At 43.2% G+C, this 20,070-nt stretch overlaps 1 protein-coding gene across 1 annotated transcript in view; it reads left to right on the top strand.

The window, feature by feature from the left end:
* LOC123506599 (nephrin-like) overlaps positions 1 to 20,070 on the top strand; it is a 414,125-nt gene that overhangs the window by 385,286 nt on the left and 8,769 nt on the right. The window contains exons 4-7 of the mRNA XM_045258841.1: positions 11,036 to 11,350; positions 14,153 to 14,304; positions 18,247 to 18,391; positions 19,104 to 19,234. Coding sequence (XP_045114776.1) covers positions 11,036 to 11,350; positions 14,153 to 14,304; positions 18,247 to 18,391; positions 19,104 to 19,234 — 743 coding nt within the window. The remainder of the gene's footprint in view (positions 1 to 11,035; positions 11,351 to 14,152; positions 14,305 to 18,246; positions 18,392 to 19,103; positions 19,235 to 20,070) is intronic.

Raw genomic sequence — 20,070 nt, 5'->3', positions numbered from 1 at the left:
TCTTGCTAACTACCGCGTAAAAAAAAAAAAAAAAAAAAAAACGACAATATAAAACAGGGCGCGTCACTCCGAACACGTGTGACGACCGGAGAGAGAGAGAGAGAGAGAGAGAGAGAGAGAGAGAGAGAGAGAGAGAGCTTATTGCCTCTTTTTACTTTCTTTTTTTTTCCTTTTTTTTCTGGCGCCGCGTGGATTGTGATTGTCGCGTCTGTGTAACGAACAAAGGATTAAAAAAAATGAAAGTTGCAGTAAAGAAGGAAAAATTAACGAATGGGAGTTTTTTTTTTTCTTCTTTTTTTCAACGATGTAATGAAGGAAAGGTAAAAAGAAATAGGGAAAATTAGAGGGAGTGGTAGTTTTCTCTCTCTCTCTCTCTCTCTCTCTCTCTCTCTCTCTCTCTCTCTCTCTCTCTCTGTCTCTCTCTCTCTCCGTGTCGCTGTAATGAAGAAAGAAAAAATGTTTGAGAAGGAAAAAAAACATGTAGCGAATGGGAGATTTTTTTCCTTCTCAGAGCTGTAATGAAGGAAAGAAAAATGTTGTAAAAGGAAGGAAAAAGCAAGACAAATGACCGTTTCCTTTCCTTCCTCCTCAGTCCTCGTCACTGTAATGAAAGAAAAGGAAAAAAAAAAGAAATGTGTTAGGAATTGAAGTGAAAAAATGTAATAATTTGATTTTTGTTATTTTTTTCTATTCTTACACTTTTCTTTTTTATTTTATTTTTTTTTTTTTTTTTAGCACACAACGATCATTCACTTCTGGGTGTATGAATAAGAACCATCAGCCAATTTCATGATACGGAGATGGAATGCATTTTTCTTTCTTCTTTTCTTAGTTTTTTTTAGCACACAACGATCATTCACTTCTGGGTTTATTAAGAACCATCGGCCAATTTGATGATACGGAGATGGAACGAAATCTTAACGTAGAATTTTCTTACGAAGGAGAAAGAAGAGAGGATGAGAAGGAAGAGGATGCAAGGGATGAACAGAATGAAGTAGACGAATAGGGGAAGGAGAGGATGAGTGAGGAAACGCAGGGAAGTGTAGATGAAGTGGAAATATTGGTAGGGAGAGCACTAGTTGAATGGGGAGAGAAAGGACTTGGAGAGGAGAGAGGAGGGGCAAAGAGAGATTGTATGGAGCATGAGAGGAGTGAGAAAGGGAGGAGCATGTAAATTGAAGAGAAAAGATTGCTTGAGAGAGAGAGAGAGAGAGAGAGAGAGAGAGAGAGAGAGAGAGAGAGAGAGAGGCTGAAACACTGAATCATTTATCCATCTCTAATAAGTACTCATGATTAATACATTACATTGCGTTAAATATACATACTAGTTAGCCTTCCTGAACTTACCTGATCGAGAAGAGGGTAGGAGTGAAGAAGTAAGATGAAAAGTACTGACACATTATCATAAACACGTGTCTTTGAGGAGGAAAACAAACTTTGAATTAGAACACCATTAGAACACAGGGAGCCGCCGTGGTACAGTGAAGCCATGCGTGCTTTGGGGTCCGAGGGGTCTCCAAGCGCACGGGTTCGAATCCTGTCCACGGTCCGAGTGTAGGTTGGGCTTCCTCACTCGGGGCAATGGTTTCCTAGCGGGTGGGCTTTGAGATAGAAGATACCCAAAAAAGTATCCCCTTTAGCCCATATATTCCCGTGAAAAGCCCACATGGTATAAAAAAGAACACAAAAAAAAGACTGCACATTAGACGAGAGAAAACGGAGAAGTAAGTAGAGAAAGAAAAAAGATAGAGAACTCGCAATGGGTAGACGAAAAATGACGGACGGTAGCAGTGAAAGTGTAGATGTTTGGGTTCGGTGGTAGTGGTGGTGGTGGTGGTAGGAAGACTGGCTGGATCTCGTATGCCGCCTCCTCGGGGTCAGGCCAGGAGGGACACAGAGCCAGAAGGAAATTTATCGTGGGCCTAGAAGGGTTGTGTTGAGATTTCCAAGCATTGCAGGCCCTTGGAGCGCGGCAGGGGAAGAAAAATAGAAAGGAAAGAAGGAGAACGAGGTGAGGAAGTGAAAATAGAAGAGACGTTGAAGTTAAGAGAAGAGGGGAAAAAGAAAAACAGAAAAAGGAAAGACGAGGAGGAGGAGGAGGAGAAAGAAGAACAACAAGAACAGGAACAAAAACAGTACCTCATTTTTTTAACCACAAAACGATAGCATGTAGGAAAAAATATACAAGAGGAGACAAAAATTAAAAAAGGAAAGGAATTTTTAGAAAGAAATAAAAGGAAGAGAACGAGAGAGAAAGTTAACTAAAGTGAAAAGGATGAAATATTGAGAGTTAAAAAAAATAGAATGCAGGACTAAGGTATAAATTAAAAACAAAAGATGAATACCCCACGCAAAAGAAAAAAGATTAGAAATAAAACAAGGAATAACGAAAGAGAAGAGGCAAAAGATGAAGGAGTACAGGAGAGGGAAATGAAAAAAATGAAAACACGAGAAAAATATAAGAAGAAAAATGCAAGCCAGGAATTAATTGAAATGAAAATTTGAAACCCAACCAGAAATAAAAGCAAAAAGAGGAGAAGGAGAAGGAAATAAGTTAAAGTGAAGAACGACGGAAATGAAATACTGAAGGAGGAAAGATGAAAAATGAAGGATGAAGGACAGAGTGATGGAATAAATGAAATAATAAGAGAAGAATAAATTTGTAGTGTTCTTTCTCTCACCTCTTACCTTCTGTCACCTCTATTCACTTTCACCTTCTCTTAACTAATTAACTAAGCTTTACCTTTTCTCACTTTTCTCTCACCTTCACTCACTAACTTTCATTTTCTTTCACTTTCACTTTTTCCTTCTATTTCTCTCACTTTTCCATCACTTTCTCTCACTTTCTCTCACTTTTCTCTCACTTTCTCTACTTTTCCATTCACTTTCTCTCAGCTTCTCTCACTTTCTCTCAGTTTTCCCTTCTATTTCTCACACTTTCTCCTCACTTTTTCTCAGTTTCCCTTCCATTTCGTTCACTTTTCCCTTACTTTCTCTACTTTTCCATTCACTTTCTCTCACTTTCCCTCACTTTCTCTCACTTTTCCATTCCCTTTCCCTCACCTTTCCCTCATCTTCTCTCACTTCTCCTTTTCTTTTTCATCCTAATTCATTTTCTTTTCACCTTCCCTCACTGTCCTTCACCTTCTCTTACTTTCCTTCACCTTTGCTCACCTTCCTTCATCTACCCTCACCTTCCCTCACCTTCCCCTCACTTCCCATTACTTTCCCTCACCTTCCTCTCACCTTCTCTCAGCTTTCCTCACCTTCCATTACCTAATCTCACCTTTCCTCACCTTCCCTCACCTTGCCTCACTTTCCTCTCACCTTCCCTCACATTCCCCTCACCTTCCCTTTCCTTTCTTTCAACTTAACTCATCTTTTTTCACCTTTCCTCACCTTTCCCTCACCTTCCCCTCACCTTTCCTTTCCCTCACCTTCCCCTCACCTGAGCTACAAATGACGGCTCTCCCCTTAAAAGCAAAAAGAGAAAAGGAAATATTGATCACCAGCGTTGCACATTCACATTCATTCTCATTTTTATGTCTCAGATCACCATTCTTGTCCCTCCTTCCCTTCCTTCCTCTTGTTATCATTCTTTCTCTTCCTTTCTTCTTTTTTCTTACTTCACAATCTCCTCCCTGCTCCTCCTGCCTCCTATTTCTCTTCTCCCTACTGTTATTCTTATTCTTCCTTCTTTCTTTTCGTTACTGTTCTCTAACATTTTTTTTCTTATTCCTTTTCCTACTTCCTTCATTTATTCATTCATTCAGTCATTTTTCTTATTAATTCATTCATCGTCTCTTCTCTCTTCCTCATTTAACTTTATTTTTTAGTTCATGTCAGTCTTCCTTCTTTCCTCACTTCCTTCCTACCTTCCTGTCTTTACCTATGCGTGGAATCTTCTACCTTTCCTTCTTCTCTTTGTCTTCCTTCCTTACCCTTGTGTGTCCCTCGATTCCCTCTCTCTCTGCATCAATTACATTTTCTTGCGGTTTCTTTCCTCGCCTCTCCGTCATCATTTTTCCTTCCTGGAGCCATTAATTTTTACTCTCTCTCTCTCTCTCTCTCTCTCTCTCTCTCTCTCTCTCTCTCTCTCTCTCTCTCGCTCTCGCTCTCACTTTCTCCCTCTCTCATTTCATCTGCAGAATGTTGAGTTGCTGATGTGGTTTCATGATGCATTAGACGTTCATCCAATGTACCAAGTTATTTATATTCATTAGTGTGTGTTCGTGTTGTTTAAGTCAAGGCCAGAGAGTGTGCTGAAGTTTGTGTATGATTAACAGTTAGCTGCTCCTCTGAGATCGTAGTGAGAGCCTGTGATATATGGCATTAATACCTTCCTTGTTTCACGCAGGTTGTTTATGGTTCACTCAAAAATATGCTTGGGGAATAAGGTACAATTGAGTTAGGATCTGTTTGAGGAAGGCGTTCTGAAATCATATAGTTAATTCATCCTTAGTTTAAACGAGGCTAAAGAATAAGGTATAGTACATTTTAATTAACCCTTTCAATACTGGGACACCTTTTCACCTTGAGATTTGTGTACGATTAGACCATTTTATTGACATTAGGAAGGGTGTATGGGGGTTTAGAAGATTAATGGCCACTGTCTTCACTCTCTTATCCCCCCACATGAGTTTCTGAAGCTGTATAAGATCACCAGATAGTAAGCAGAATGAATATGAACACGCGTCATAGTACTAAAGGGGTTAGGATTGGTAAATAGAGGAAGGCATTCAGAAATCATGTAGTTAATTTATCCTTCATTCAAACGTGACTGAAAAATGAGATACAATACAGTTGTGTTTGCATTCTTTTGTGAAGTAGAGCAAGACGTTCAGAAATCTTGTGGTAAACTCATTCTTAATCAACCCCTCTAGTACCAGGACGCGTTTCCATATTCATTCTGCTTCCTATTTGGTGATTTTGTACAGCTTCAGAAACTTATGTGGGAGATTGAAATAGTGAAGACTGTGGCCACTAATCTTCTGATCTCCACAGACCTTACCTAATATAAATAAAGTCTTTTAATCACACCAAAAACTTAAGGTTAAAAAACGTCCCAGTACTGAAGGGGTTAAAACGTGGCTGAAGAATAAGATACAGTACATTTTAAGATTCGTCTATGTAATAAAGGAAGACTTTCTGAAATCATGTAGTTAACTTATTCCTAATTAAAACGCGGTTGAACAATAAGGTACAGTTGTGTTAGGATTCGTTTGAAAACTTAGAAGAAAAATTTTAGTCACAAGCAAAGAGGAAAGATTTTAGTCGCAAGCAAATCTGTTATGTATAAGATATCAATTCACTAATGCTCCTAAATCATACTGCATAGAAATTATACCTAAAGGATACAATTCTCGTACATTAGATCCAAATTGTGCAAGATAAGTGGAAGCAAAACAAAACATTGACTAAATCTAACCCCCCACGAAAAAAATAATAATTAATGATAATAATAATAATAATAATAATAATAATAACAATAATAATAATAAAAATAATAATAATAAATCGATAAAATGTAGTTGTTCAGTGTAGACAAATTCCTGTGTGAAGCCATTTAAATTCAAACTCCATACAGAAATAAGCCTAAAAGTAAGAAAAAACACTAGGCCTACCCGTCACTGAAAATTAGATAATAAAAAAAGCACAAAAAAAATTAACATAAATAAAAGACAGACAAATCTGAGCCTCGAACCTACATAATTCAAATCCCGTACAAGAACAAGCCTACAGAATAAGAGGAAAACAGCAGAATAAGCCTCTCTTCCTACAAAAAGTAAATTACACTTCTACAAAAATCTTAATGTAGAAGATATAAGGTATTTAGGGAACATGAGGACGTGTATTCGTATTCCACATCGTATTATCCCCTTCAGTACCATGCCTTGTTTTGGTGATTTTGTACAGCTTCAGAAACTTATGAGAGGGATTAAAATAGTGTAGACTTTGGCCATTAATTTTCTAACCTCCAAAGACCCTTCCTTTTACTACTACTACTACTACTACTACTACTACTACTACTACAATCACAACACCACCACTCTCACCACCACACCACCACAATCGCCGCCACATCTCCGCATCGTCTATCCTTACCCAAAAATCATGGTAAAAATGCATCTCAGTATTGAAAGGGGTCGAGCCTAGAATGAACAACACAGTAGGCATCGCTCATATAGAAAACGGAATCCCCACCATGAGAAAAAGAAATTAAGGATAGACTAATATTTATGGAGTCTAAAACCGTTAATTCGTACTCCATTTAGATCTAAGCCTGTAGGAAATTATTTTGTAGGCCTATCTTAAGTCAAAAATGTAGAAAAATCACATTTCAGATAGATATTGAGAGTAGAAAGGTGCATTATCTTGTTATCTCGGGAGCTGTGTTATTCTAGAACGTTATGTAACCTCTCCAGTACTGGGACACATTTTTATTTGAGATTTGTGTACGATTAAACGATTTTATTGACATTAAGAAGGGTCTATGGAGGTCAGGAGATTAATAGCCACAGTCTTCACTATTTTAATCCCCCACATGAATTTCTGAAGCTGTATTAAATCACCAAAAAGTAAGCAGAATGAATGTGGAAATGCGTCATGGTTCTGAAGGGGTTAAAAGAAATTGCATTACGAAAGAAAGGAAAAAAGTTGGATAATACAGTTAAGATCATTGCCACTATCATCACCCTCACTAACTCAGATTAAATAGATAGACTGATAGATGGATTGATAGGTAGATAGATATAGACCACAAATTCATAAACAAACAAGGGAAACATTAGTCAAAACGTGAAAATAGAGAAAAATATAACATCTGTGACTTTTTTTTTAAACGTGAAAAATAAATAAATGATAACAAATAAGATAAATGAAAATGAAATCAATAATAACAAACTTTTAAAATGTTACTAGATATCCCATACAATTAACCCCCAACAAGACACGTACGGTTCACACTGGTTCACGCTGATTCACTTTGCTTCACTATGCTTCACTCTGGTTCACTTCTCGCCTCGCTTCATCCACACCCTTCCCTCCCTCACCTTCTTACACTTCATCTCCTGCTTAGATTTATGGCTCAATTCTCAGCGCCATTCGTACCTCTTCATCCATATTCATTGAGCATCACCGTGGCGCCCCAGTAACGGTGAGGCGGTAAGGATGGCAGACTGTAATGCATGGTCACAGCTACCACCACCACCACTGCCGCTACCATCACAGCTAACCCCGTAGCCGCCGCCGCCGCAAGGAGAACTCACATTAAGGTTGAAATATAGCGGAACTTTGTGGAGTCTCGCGTGAATATATTGTAACTCGAGACGCCTTTGAGAAAATTGAAGACTTTAAAAGAATGTACGTACAGGTAGGAATTGAGTAAGTGTCTCTCTCTCTCTCTCTCTCTCTCTCTCTCTCTCTCTCTCTCTCTCTCTCTCTCTCTCTCTCTCTCTCTCTTCAGTTGAAAACAGTATATACAGAGTAACACACACACAGACACACACACACACACACACACACAGAGAGAGAGAGAGAGAGAGAGAGAGAGAGAGAGAGAGAGAGAGAGAGAGAGAGAGACGGAGGGGAGGGGAGACGTTCACAAGCAAACAGACAAACGAACGAACACAATGCTAGCAACCCAGCAAACTAATAATATGCATGAGCGAAATTGTATGCAACAGAATTCACGAAACGAAGGACAATGAGAAAAACGAAAGACAATTGCAATAATGAACAGTAATGACAAGAATGTAAAAGAAGAAAATAGAAAATGAATAGAAATTAATAAGTAAATAAATAGAAATATAGAAATAAATAAATAGAAATAAGAACAAAACAAAACTGCAATAATGAAAAAGTAATGACAAAGTAAAGGAAGGAAATGAAAATAAAATAGAAAATAAATAGAAATAGATAAATAAATGAATAAAAATTAATAAATGAAAAATAGATAGAAATAGATAACGACAAAAATGTAAAAGAAAATAGAACTAAAATGCGAAGAGGAAATTATTCATAAGAGAGGGAACAGAAGTGATACAATAAATAATAATAATAATAATAATAATAATAATAATAATAATAATAATAATAATGACAGTGCAGGAAATTAAGACGGCGATTGGGTAATTATTTTCTCACTGCCTAAGTAATTTAGTTTGAGATTTGCATAATTACAAATAAATAATAAATGGAGAGTAAGATCATGAATACGTTTTAATTAATACTGCTTCAAATATATTGTTTAATCCCTCTGACCTCCCGCCATATTGAAGAGGAGGAGGAGGAGGAGGAGGAATAGGAGTTGGAGGAGGGGGAAGAAGAACAAGAACAAGAACAACAAGAACAAGAACAAGAACAAGTATAATAGAAGAAGAAGATGATGATGATGATGATGATGATGAAGAAAAGAAGAGGAAGAGGAGGAGGAGTAACGAATATGACAAAGAGAAGGAGAAAGTGACGTGAAGGACTTTATAATCAACACATCTTCACTTTTTTCTATTCAGTTATTTATATTCTACCTTTATACCACGTGTTTTTCATTGTTCTATTTATTTTAACTCGATTTTTTTTTTTTTTCTCTCTCTCTCCATGGTGAATGTAGGTCACGCACACATTTCATCACGTTTTCTGCGTCATTTTTTATTCAGTTCTCCATATAATCTGTCCGCTTCGTCCAACAGAAAACGGGGAGATGGAGGGAAAAAAAAATATAATGTTTTGAAACCCTAGGGAAGTGTTTCAAAAAATAGCCTTCACTTGGGGGAGGTAAGGAGGGAGATATAGAGGATAGGATGCGGGGGATGGGTGTCTCTTCCTCCTCCTCCTCCTCCTCCTCCTCCTCCTCCTCCTCCTGACATGATGAATGACTCTCCCACAACCCCCACCGTCCCTCCCTCCACATGTCTTCCTTGATAGTCTTGTTGCATTTGTTTCCCGCCTGGCAATGGTACGGCCTAATATCCTCCTCTTCTTCACCCTGACGAGGAGGAGGAGGAGGAGGAGGATGGAAAGGAAGAGGAGGAGGATGGAAAGGAGGAGGAGTTCTGTTCTGTGGTGATGGTGGCAGTGGAGATGGTAGTAGTAGTGGTGGTGGTGGTAGTTTGTAGCAGCTGGGTGAGGTGTGGTTTTGTAGTAGTAGTAGTAGTAGTAGTAGTAGTAGTAGTAGTAGTAGTAGTAGTAGTAGTAGGAAAGAGGAGGAGGATGAGGACTTCGTAGTAGTAGTAGTAGTAATAGTAGTAGTAGAAGTAGAAATAGTAGTAATAGTAGTAGTAGTAGTAGTAGTAGTAGTAGTAGTAGTAGTAGTAGTAGTAGTAGTAGTAACAGTAGCAGTAATAGTAGCAGTAGTAGTAGTTGCTGTAATAGTCGTAGTAATAGCACTAGTAGTATCTCCTCATCTTCTTCCACTTATTGCATCTTCCTCATTTCCTCCTCTTCCTCCACCTATTGCTTCTCCTCACCGCCACCACCACCGCCACCACCACCACCACCACCACCACCACCACCACCTAACAGCCCTCATCGTATCCCTCTCGCTATTGTCTCCTCGCATCATCTGCTCATAACCATAAGCCTCTGTTTGCTGCTCCATTCTTCACTCGTTTCCCGCTCCCTTGCATTGTGGGGGAGTAAAACCCGTGTGGCAGGAGCTCGGTTATGCCCTAATATCCTCGTGAAGGGGGGCGCCGACCCATCCCGCTCCCCACGTCCCTGCCACTACCTCACAATTATCTGGAAAATATCCGGGGAGAGTCGGGTCGCTGGTCTCACACTTTTTTCCGCCCCCTAATGTAGCTTGATTTTACCCCAGAGAGAGAGAGAGAGAGAGAGAGAGAGAGAGAGAGAGAGAGAGAGAGAGGAGCAGAAGAGAACTTACAGCTTGAAGGGGGAACAAAGGACAGGGCCGAGTTTTTGAGGCAAGGGATATGGACAGAACTTAGCTTTTGAGGGTGAATAGAGACAGAAAGGGGCTCTTGTGGGAGAAATGACAGGGAGCAATGGGACGATAGAAATCTGGAGGAAAGGAGCAAGGGTAGAATAGAACTTATAGGGGTGATAAGGGCAAAATAGTGATAAGAACAGAAGATTTTCAGCGGGATAGGGAGGAGGAACAGGATAATGGTTTAAATGGTGGGTGCAGAAATGTGACAGGTGATGGGAGGGCGGGAGGGCCAGGAGGAAGGTTAGAGAAAATTATCCACACGAGAATTACGAATATTACGATCTCAAGAGGCTGTCACGCACTGTCTCGTCTTGTTACCTGGTGTTTTCTGTTGCTGTCTGTGTGAACCCGAGCTGCTTGTCATAATTACGTGCTGAATAAGATGGAAATTTGGAGAAGAATTAGAGAAATAGAAATGTGTTGGCAGTGTTCTTGTCTCTGACCAGCTAGACATTCCGCTACCTTCTGCCCTCCCTGGGAATCGCGTGCAGTGTGTCCGTACCCTCATTAGGAAGGTGAGGTGGGGTTGGGTGCCAGGTGGGTAGAACAAAACTTAACAAAATTGGTAAGATCTATAAGTGCTAGAAGACAAGATGTGACGACTTACAAAGGGATATCAAGTGAAACAGGTCAGAGGAAGAAGAAGAAGAAGAAGAAGAAGAAGAAGAAGAAGAAGAAGAAGAAGAAGAAAAAGAAGAAAAAGAAGAAGAAGAAACAAGGAGAAGAAAAAGAAGAAACAAAGAGAAGAAGAAAGAAGAAGAAGAAAAGAAGAAAAGAAGAAGAAAAGAAGAAGAAGAAGAGGGAAGGCGGTGCTCGGGAGTGGGGTTCGTTCTGGCACCAATTGTTCCGGAACGATATTCTGAAACACTTCTGTCTGCACCTCCACTACTTTCAAAAGCCTTTAGTTGAAATTATACGAGGTTTTTTTTAGAGTTGTTAGGTTTCTAGTGACATATGACCGAGACTCCTACATAGTGAAAAGAAGCAAAGTCTTAGGATCATGAGAAGGTGAGTACAGAGGTGACAGATGTAATGACCCTTAGAGGTTCAGTCCATTATGTACCTAACTCTTGCCTCTTCCCGCAGTGCCGCCGCGTCGCCTGGCAGTGTACACGGAGCAGGAGGTGGTGGCGCGCAGCGTGGTGGGGCCCTTCACAGAGGGGGAGACACTTCGCCTCACCTGCCGCGCCACTGGAGGATCCCCGCCCCCAACCGTGCTGTGGCTGGAGGGAGAGGCATACCTGGACGTGGTGGCGGAGGTGGTGACTCCTGACCTGGTGGCGAACAGGCTGGAGGTCCCCGCGCTCACTCGACGAGACCTGCACCGCACTCTGACATGCCGCGCCGCCAACACCAACATGACGGCGCCGCTTGTCACCAGCGTCACCCTCGACATGACCTGTGAGTGGCCGCATCTCGCTCTGCCTGTTCTGATTCTCTTTCCACTCTATAAATTTGTGTCTTCTCTTCATGTTTTCCTGTCTGTCTGTCGCCCTGCCTCCCTGTCTCCCTGCCTCCTTGTCTCCCTGCCTGCCTATACCTACCTCCCTGCCTGCCTGCCTGCCTCCCTGCCTGTCTGCCTTCCTGACTTTATTCCTTTGTTTTCTCTCTTCCTTTATCCTTTTCTGTATATAAATTTGTTCCTTAAATTCCTTCTGGTCATGCGTACTTTTATTTTGTGCCGTTGACTTGTTTTCGTTCCTTCCTTCCTTCCTTCCGTCCTTTCTTCCTTCTTTCCCTACATGCATCTCTATTTTTCCCCCATACATTGCTTTCCTTGCCTTCCTTGCCCTTCCTGCATTTGTATTTCCATCTTCCTATGACCTGAACTTGTTTAGGAGGGAGGTTTCAACACATTTATCGCTTTCTTTTGGTTAACTCTGTCGAACCTGCACGGAGACTGGCAACTAAGTGGACCTTTTGAACTCTTTCTGTTGTTCTTGTCCAGTTTTCCCTTTCATAAAAGTATTTCTTAACCCATTCTATTCATGATCATATTACTTGGTCTCCCTCCCTTTCTTTTCCTTCCTTCCTTCCTTCCTTCCTTCCTTCCCATACAGATAAACTTTAAATATCGAGTTGCAAGCGAGTGTTGTTAGGTCCTCTTGAATCTCTATAGGTTCCGAATATGTTCTCGTATGTAGGACTGGAGTGGGGTGGTAAAGCGGAGCGAACCAGTCAAGACGGGCGATTCCCTCATTGTAAAGGTAGTTATCCCCTCTCCCAACACACACACACACACACACACACACACACTCTCTGGTACATTGAAAAAATTATGGCCGCGTCTACTCATTTCTAGCATCGCCGAGGAAACTTCGGTTATGTAGGTGGTGTGAGGGAGACGCCGAGACTGCAGCAGTGGGGCGTGGTGGCGGTGAGGGACCTCCGCTGTTGCCATCTGAGTTATGACGCTTATATTACTAAATTACAGGAGTGAGGACTCATTAATTTTCCGCCTCAATTACCCTTCGACCCGCGGGGATGTGACATACTTCGAATTTTATCACCCACCACTACCACTACCACAGCGGCCTCCGTGATGCATGGGCTGAGGGAGGCTCGCGTATGTCCCCCCAGCAACATATCACGACCACCACCATTATCATCATCATCCGTTTCGCAGTTTCATTTTTGTGAGTATTTTATTTCACGATCGGCTGCATGGATGGAGAGGGAGAGGGAGGCAGAGGAGCAGGAGCAGGAGCAGGAGCAGGAGCAGGAGCCAGCGAGTCAGTCATTCACTCATTCATACACACCAGTTATCAAGCTTCTGTGGCGGAAACTCGCTCTATCAGCCGTGAAATAGTCAGGCATGTGTTCAGGTGCATTGTACATTGAGATCTCGTCCTGTGAGATATACATGAACGTCACGTGAAAATTCAGAGGTACACCACACAGTTCACGAGCGACCCTGTTGGGCTAAGTTTTGCATCGAGTTTTCAGAATATGGAGGGGAGGACGTGCAGCCGAAACGGGCGGTGTTACGGCGTGCCTGGGGTCAAGTTGAGGCGCGGGGGTGTGAGATATTCTTTACGTTCATGTATTTTACGCTGCGAGGCGGATAGACAGATGGCAGGTTACGATAACATGGATGGTTGATGTGTTTGGCGTCTTCTGTGACACGAGCAGGCAGGTAACACGTGTTTTGTAGTGTATTAGTGCAGGTGTGTTTTGCAAAGGTAGTAGATTGTTGTAACGTGTGTAAATAGGCTGGTATTTTTAGGGTGTTTAGTTGCTCAGGCAGATAGGTGACGTATGTTTTGTGGTGTAAATACCCAGGTGTGTTCTGTACGCTCGTAGATACATTAACAGCAGCGAATGATGGTTTGTGTGTTTTCTGCGGCAAATATGCAGATGTGTTTTGTGCGCTGGTAGACTGACATGCAGCAGGCAGCGATAACATGCAGGTGGAATGTTTGGTTGATGTGTTGCAGCTCAGATACTAGTGTAACATAGACGAGTGTAGCGTAGATGGACATGTATGTTGTGTATATCGACCGTTCTGAACCAGCACGGCTCACCTAGTTCCCCTTGACACAGGAGAGAACTTAGCACAATGTAATGACCAACACGCTCATCACTGTTAACAATTCAGCGGTACACGAACACCAAACCCTAAAATTAGTGACCCTAACTCCCTATTATTCCCTATAGACTATAGTTGTTTTGCCAGTGACTGTCTCTTTTTCCAGGGCCTACAGTCTTTAAAACTACCTGCAGTAACTATCCTAGCACATTTTCCTCCCTACCTGCCTTTAGACACGCGCCACTTCTCTTGATCACCACAGTAACTACTTATTCAACCTTTGTCTACTTCTCATGACAATCTTTTTCTCAAACCACTGTCTATATTTCTTAGTATTTCTCCTCTCTCCCCTCGCAGTGTGCATCTCCAACCACATCCACTAGCTAGTCTTCCAGCTCTTTCCTCTCCCCACCCACCCAATACGGACTTCCCTAGAATCTCCCCCAGCCCCACAATCTTCTTTTCAAACCAGAGTTTAGCCCCAAACCCAAATTTACTTGAAAATGTTGAAGTATAGCAACTTTTGAGCCTCGAGAGTTAATTCCGTTGCCTTTCGAGGACTTTAAACTTATTTCTGTCCAAGTTCCTGAGGCGAGCACTCTTGGGAACACGCGATAGAGGGCCCAGCGTCATGGTACGTTTTTTCTGACATGCAATTCTCTTCCCCTTCACAGTCTCGCCGCTCTGGGTCCGCCTTCTGAGTAGCCGCGACGCCCTCAGCGCTGGAAGGGCCTACCAGGTGGTGTGTCAGGCGGCAGGTGCGAGGCCATCCGCTAATATTACCTGGCGTCTCGGGACCAACATCCTCACCACTCATACAGAGAAGGTGAGGCTTTCCTGACGAATACTAACTTTAAATATTAGAGTAACTTAGGGAGATGTCTAAATTGAGGCAGTTTACCGTTACTGTATGAGCGAAAGATGACTGAGAAGGTAAGTTGATTTAGATGATTTTAATAGGTAGTTTACTCTTACTGTACGAGTGAAAGGTGACTGTATGATGATAAGGTAGTAACTGGTTATAGCAGGCTGTTTACCCTTACTGTATGAGCGAAAAGTGACTGTCAAAGGTAGTAACTGGTTATAGCAACTTAGGTATGTGTCCAAATTAGAAGCTGTTTACCCTTACTGTATGCGCGAAAGGTGACTGTCAAAGGTAGTAACTGGTTATGGCAACTTAGGTATATGTCCAAATTAGAGTGTTTACCGTTGCTGTGTGAATGAAAGATGACTGAAAAGACAAATCAGTGTTCCCATGATTTCAATAGGCACTTGTACATATTAAGACAAGTTCATTATTAACCTTTGATCCTGTTCCTATTATACAATGTCCGCTGTATTAGTGAAAGGCACAACAGATTACTAATAATGGCAACTTAATATTATGATATCATGAGAAAATGTGGGCTGGTGTGTTGCCTTAATTGTGTCTGGTAATTACTGTGAAGGAGTGAGGTTTGCACAGCGTCAGTTGAAATTTAAAGGGCAAAGGTTGAAAATAGGTGGAGAGAGAGAGAGAGAGAGAGAGAGAGAGAGAGAGAGAGAGAGAGAGAGAGAGAGAGAGAGAGAGAGAGAGAGAGAGAGAGAGAGAGAGAGAGAGAGAGAGAGAGAGAGAGAGAGAGAGAGAGAGAGAGAGAGAGAGAGAGAGAGAGAGAGAGAGAGAGAGTGAGAGAGAGAGTGAGAGAGAGAGAGAGTGTGTGTGTGTAGACGTTATGTATACGTAACTTGGTATGGCAACACACACACACACACACACACACACACACACACACACACACACACACACACACACACACACACACACAGTACATTTTCGTGATTTACGCTTCAATAATTATTCTGTGATAGTGCATTTACAAACACACACGCACGCGCCCGCACGCACAGGCACACACACACACACACACACACCGCGTAGTGTAGTGGTTAGCACGCTCGACTCACAATCGAGAGGGCCGGGTTCGAGTCCCGGTAAGCGGCGAGGTAAATGGCCAAGCCTCTTAATGTGTGGGGTGTGTTCACCTAGCAGTAAATAGGTACGGGATGTAACTCGAGAGGTTGTGGCCTCGCTTTCTTGGTGTGTGTTGTGTGTTGATGTGGTCTCAGTCCTACCCGAAGATCGGTCTATGAGCTCTGAGCTCGCTCCGTAATGGGGAAGACTGGCTGGGTGACCAGCAGGCGACCGAAGTGAATTACACACACACACACACACACACACACACACACACACACACACACACACACACACACACACACCAAGAATTATTAAACACCCACCAATAACACTGCAGACACATTTTTTGACACAGTATAGGTATTGCGTTAGAGGGGCAAATGTAGCTCTCTACACATACTCCACGGATTGAAATGCCAGCAAAGACTGTGTGGAACGGCTCCTGTGTACTGAAGAGACGGTAGAGTACATTGCGTGTGACAGAACAGCAGAGAGGGAAGCTGTGACAGACTAAATCACTTGAAGAGGTCGTACATAGAGAGAAACGCCACCATTAATCCTAAATACAAAGAGTTACATATGTAAATAATAAGAAATAACAACAATAATGATAAAATGAAAATTAGGTTATACACTTACAATGTCATCCTTTGTACCTTACACAATGTAGCCTCTCCCTCTCTCCCTCTCTCCCTCTCTCCGTCTTCCTCGCCCTCCTCCACTCCATCAAATCCTTCATCCTTCACCCTCACATCACCAACATAATAACCACGGAACACCTGCGGATAATGATAGGGGGGATAATCACCTGCACACCTCACACACCTGTCGACACACCTGCCGGCCCTTTGTCTTCATTTAACGCACAGGTGAAGATTTATTCCCCCTCACCTGAGAAGAGAATAGTGAAAAAATGCAGGTATGTGTGTGTGTGTGTGTGTTGGTGGGTGGATGGATGGGGTACTGGGGCAGTGGGTGGGTGAGTGGGTGTGTGTGTGTGTGTGAAATTTTGCGACAATATTTGCGCGACGTTCACTCGGCCCATTATCGGATGAGCCAAGTACCGCGTTCAAGTGAATGTGTGTCCGGATTTGTCAGTCTCCCGGTGCTCTGGGAATAAAAGTGAATGATAGTTTTGTTTTTTACTTTACTTTTTTTTTCGTAAAGTATCTACGTCATCTTATTTCCGAATGGTATTGATTTAATCTGATGGTTACGGATTTTAATTAACGGTTCAGGGAGGGATCGGTAAACACACACACACACACACACACACACACACACACACACACACACACACACACACACACACAGTACATTTTCGTGATTTACGCTTCAATAATTATTCCGTGATAGTGCATTCACACACACACACACACACACACACACACACACACACACACACACACACACACACACACACACACGCACACACCGCGTAGTGTAGTGGTTAGCATGCTCGACTCACAATCGAGAGGGCCGGGTTCGAGTCCCGGCGCGGCGAGGCAAATGGGCAAGCCTCTTAATGTGTTCACCTAGCAGTAAATAGGTATGGGATGTAACTCGAGGGGTTGTGGCCTCGCTTTCCCGGTGTGTGGAGTGTGTTGTGGTCTCAGTTCTACCCGAAGATCGGTCTATGACCTCTGCAAGCTCGCTCCGTAATGGGGAAGACTGGCTGGGTGACCAGCAGGCGACCGTGGTGGTGAATTACACACACACACACACACACACACACACACACACACACACACACACACACACACACACACACACACACACACACACACACACACAGAGAGAGAGAGAGAGAGAGAGAGAGAGAGAGAGAGAGAGAGAGAGAGAGAGAGAGAGAGAGAGAGAGAGAGAGAGAGAGAGAGAGAGAGAGAGAGAGAGAGAGAGAGCAAGCAAAGGCAGCGAGATAATGATTTTTGCCTCTCCTTTCGCTTTGAGCTTTACCTACGGCGCTGCTTCCTAACATGTCAGTTTACTCTTGACTTTGACTAACCAGTTCAGCGCGTCAGTCTCAGCTTACCTCTCTGTCCCTTCTGTCAGCGCCACGATGCTCTCCTGTGCTGTTGTGACGTGATGGTGGCAGTGCTGATAGTAACAAGCAGCAGTAATAATGATGATAGTAATGGTCAAAGTTATAAAAATTGAGGTAGTTGGACGTTCTTGTTGCCTTTAATTGCACGAGGCTTGAGGGAGAAGACGGAGGAGGAATCTGTAATGGTGAACTTTATGGAAGAACAAATAATCATCAATAGTTAACCTGTTTACCTTTAGGAGGAAGAAGAGAAGAGGAGGAGGAGGAGGAGGAAGAGGAGGAGGAGGAGCAAGGAGAGGAGGAAGAGGAAAAAGGAAAATTACTCCTTTAGGCGCCACAACAGCTTTGGTCATATGGCACCGCTAGGGTTAACGGGAGAACGCTACATCTCCCATCGGGCAACTAGGTTTGGCAAGCATTCGAGCACAAGCCGTCTTAACCATCTACACCATTCAGCCCCAGGAGGAAGAGGGAGAGGAGGAGGAGGAGAGGTTTAGTAGTACAGTATTTAGGAAACAACAAACCATACAGTCTCTTAATAACTTACTGTTTCCTACGTCCATTAGCAGCGATCACGAACCAGAAATAGGAGAGCCAAGAAGAAGAAGAGGAGGAGGAGGAGGAGGAGGAGGAGGAGGAGGAGGAGGAGGAGGAGGAGGAGGAGGAGGAGGAGCTTCAGTAGTACAGTAGAACCATACCCATTAAGACAACAAGCTATCCAATCAGTCACTTACCTACTCACTCTCGCCTTGTTCCCTGCACCGCTACAGATGACTCACGAGGGGAACGTGACGATGAGCGAGTTAGAGTTCACGCCAGAGGTGACAGACGCAGGGAAGATACTGAGCTGCGAAGCCTCGACGCCCTCCGACAACACGAGGCCCTTGAGGGACGAGTGGCTGCTGGACATTTACTGTGAGTACAAGGGTGTGTATACATTATGAGAACACTGCAAGGGAGAGACGGGGAGGAAGACATGGGGTGGGCGTCTGATGGGCGTGCAGGAGGGTGGGGTGTGGTGTGTGGAAAGACTGTGGGAGGGACTGGTGGGCGCTAGGGAACTGTGGAGGGTGTTGGGTATATGGAAGTTGTGAGGGTGGGGCAATGTAGCAAGACACGGGAGGTCTTCAGGAGGGACTGGAGGGCGAGGGGCATCAGAGGAAGCACAGCAGATGAAATTTGCATCACTAAGAGATAGAGAACTAGACTTAATTAATGGTGGCCTTTTCATAATTCTAAAAGGAAAAACTCTTCAAAAACCTCTGCTCTAGGAAAGGCCAAAGTTTAGTGTTTCCTTCCCTGGAGAGATTTTATTTCCATCTTAAGGTTTCTTCCCTTTCAGGAACTTCGTCATTTTTCAAAGGATGTTCATAAAAACGCTAGAAACAGACTGAAAGAACTCCTTGCACAGCGAGTCGCGCGTCGATGTGCTGAAAGCTTTGCTGCTCACTGTCTCCAGGCCTGTGTTTCTTTTACGCATTTACAAAACCATTTTTCGCCGCATATGTTAGCATGTGTTGGCACGTTACGTCACGACCAACGCTGTTTGAGCAGTGACCCCTCCCGACCCCTCCCCTCTCTCTCTCTCTCTCTCTCTCTCTCTCTCTCACACTGCTTCTTCCCACAGACGTGCCACGCACCACCCTGCAGCCTGGCCGTTCCCTCAACCTGAGTAACATCGAGGAAGGCGACGACGTGTACTTCGAGTGTTCCATCACCGCCAACCCCTGGGTGTACAAGATCATCTGGCTGCATGAGGTGAGTCGCAGGCAGCTCCTCGTTTATAGTCTGTCCTTTTCTTCCGTGCGCTGTTTACGAGTACCAGTATCTTAAACACTAGATCTTAAACAGTAGATGTATAGCAAGTTTTCTAATGAATGTTCTTCCAATCCATTTCTGCCCTTCTCTTTCTTTCCTCCTCCTCCTCCTCCTCCTCCTCCTCTTAAGTATATTAACGAGTTACGTATTTCAGCATAAGCTTTTATTATAGTGCAGCAGTTTTTTTTTTTCTATTTTTCTCTTTTCTGTGCATTCTTGTCCTTATCTCCCCTCTCTTTCCTCCTCCTCTTTCCCCTCCTCCTCTTTCCTCCTCCTCCTCTTTCCCCCTCCTCCTCTTTCCTCCTCCTCCTCTTTCCTCCTCCTCCTCCTCCTCTTTCCTCTTCCTCTTTCTCCTTCTCTTTCCTCCTCCTTCCCTTCTTTCTCGAATCTTGAAGCACAAAATAAACCCAATATTTTGCCCACTTACATCTATTCTCGTAAGCACAGTCATATCTTCCCTCCCTTACCCAACTCACGCTCCATAACCTCGCCTCCTTCACCTCCTCTGCCCTACTCGTGTCCCTCATTCACTTATTTCAATCAGCGGGGACCAATCGATAGTTAGGGTCGGCCTCGCAAGGTTAATACCACTCTTGTTGGGCCACGTTACGAAATGAGCTGGTAATTCTTCGGGTTTTCTCCTCCTCCTCCTCCTCTTCTTTCTTCTCCTGTTGAAAGCCTCGTCTTGTGAGATGTTGTTTTCCTCTCCGCAGTATTCGTGTGTAATGACCTGGGACCTACATTTCTGGTGGCCGCTCTCTCTCTCTCTCTCTCTC

Source organism: Portunus trituberculatus, chromosome 20 (genome assembly GCF_017591435.1).
Source record: "Portunus trituberculatus isolate SZX2019 chromosome 20, ASM1759143v1, whole genome shotgun sequence".
Classification (NCBI taxonomy): domain Eukaryota; kingdom Metazoa; phylum Arthropoda; class Malacostraca; order Decapoda; family Portunidae; genus Portunus; species Portunus trituberculatus.
The sequence above is the reverse complement of the archived record's forward strand: the minus strand, read 5'-3'. Positions and strand labels throughout refer to the sequence as shown.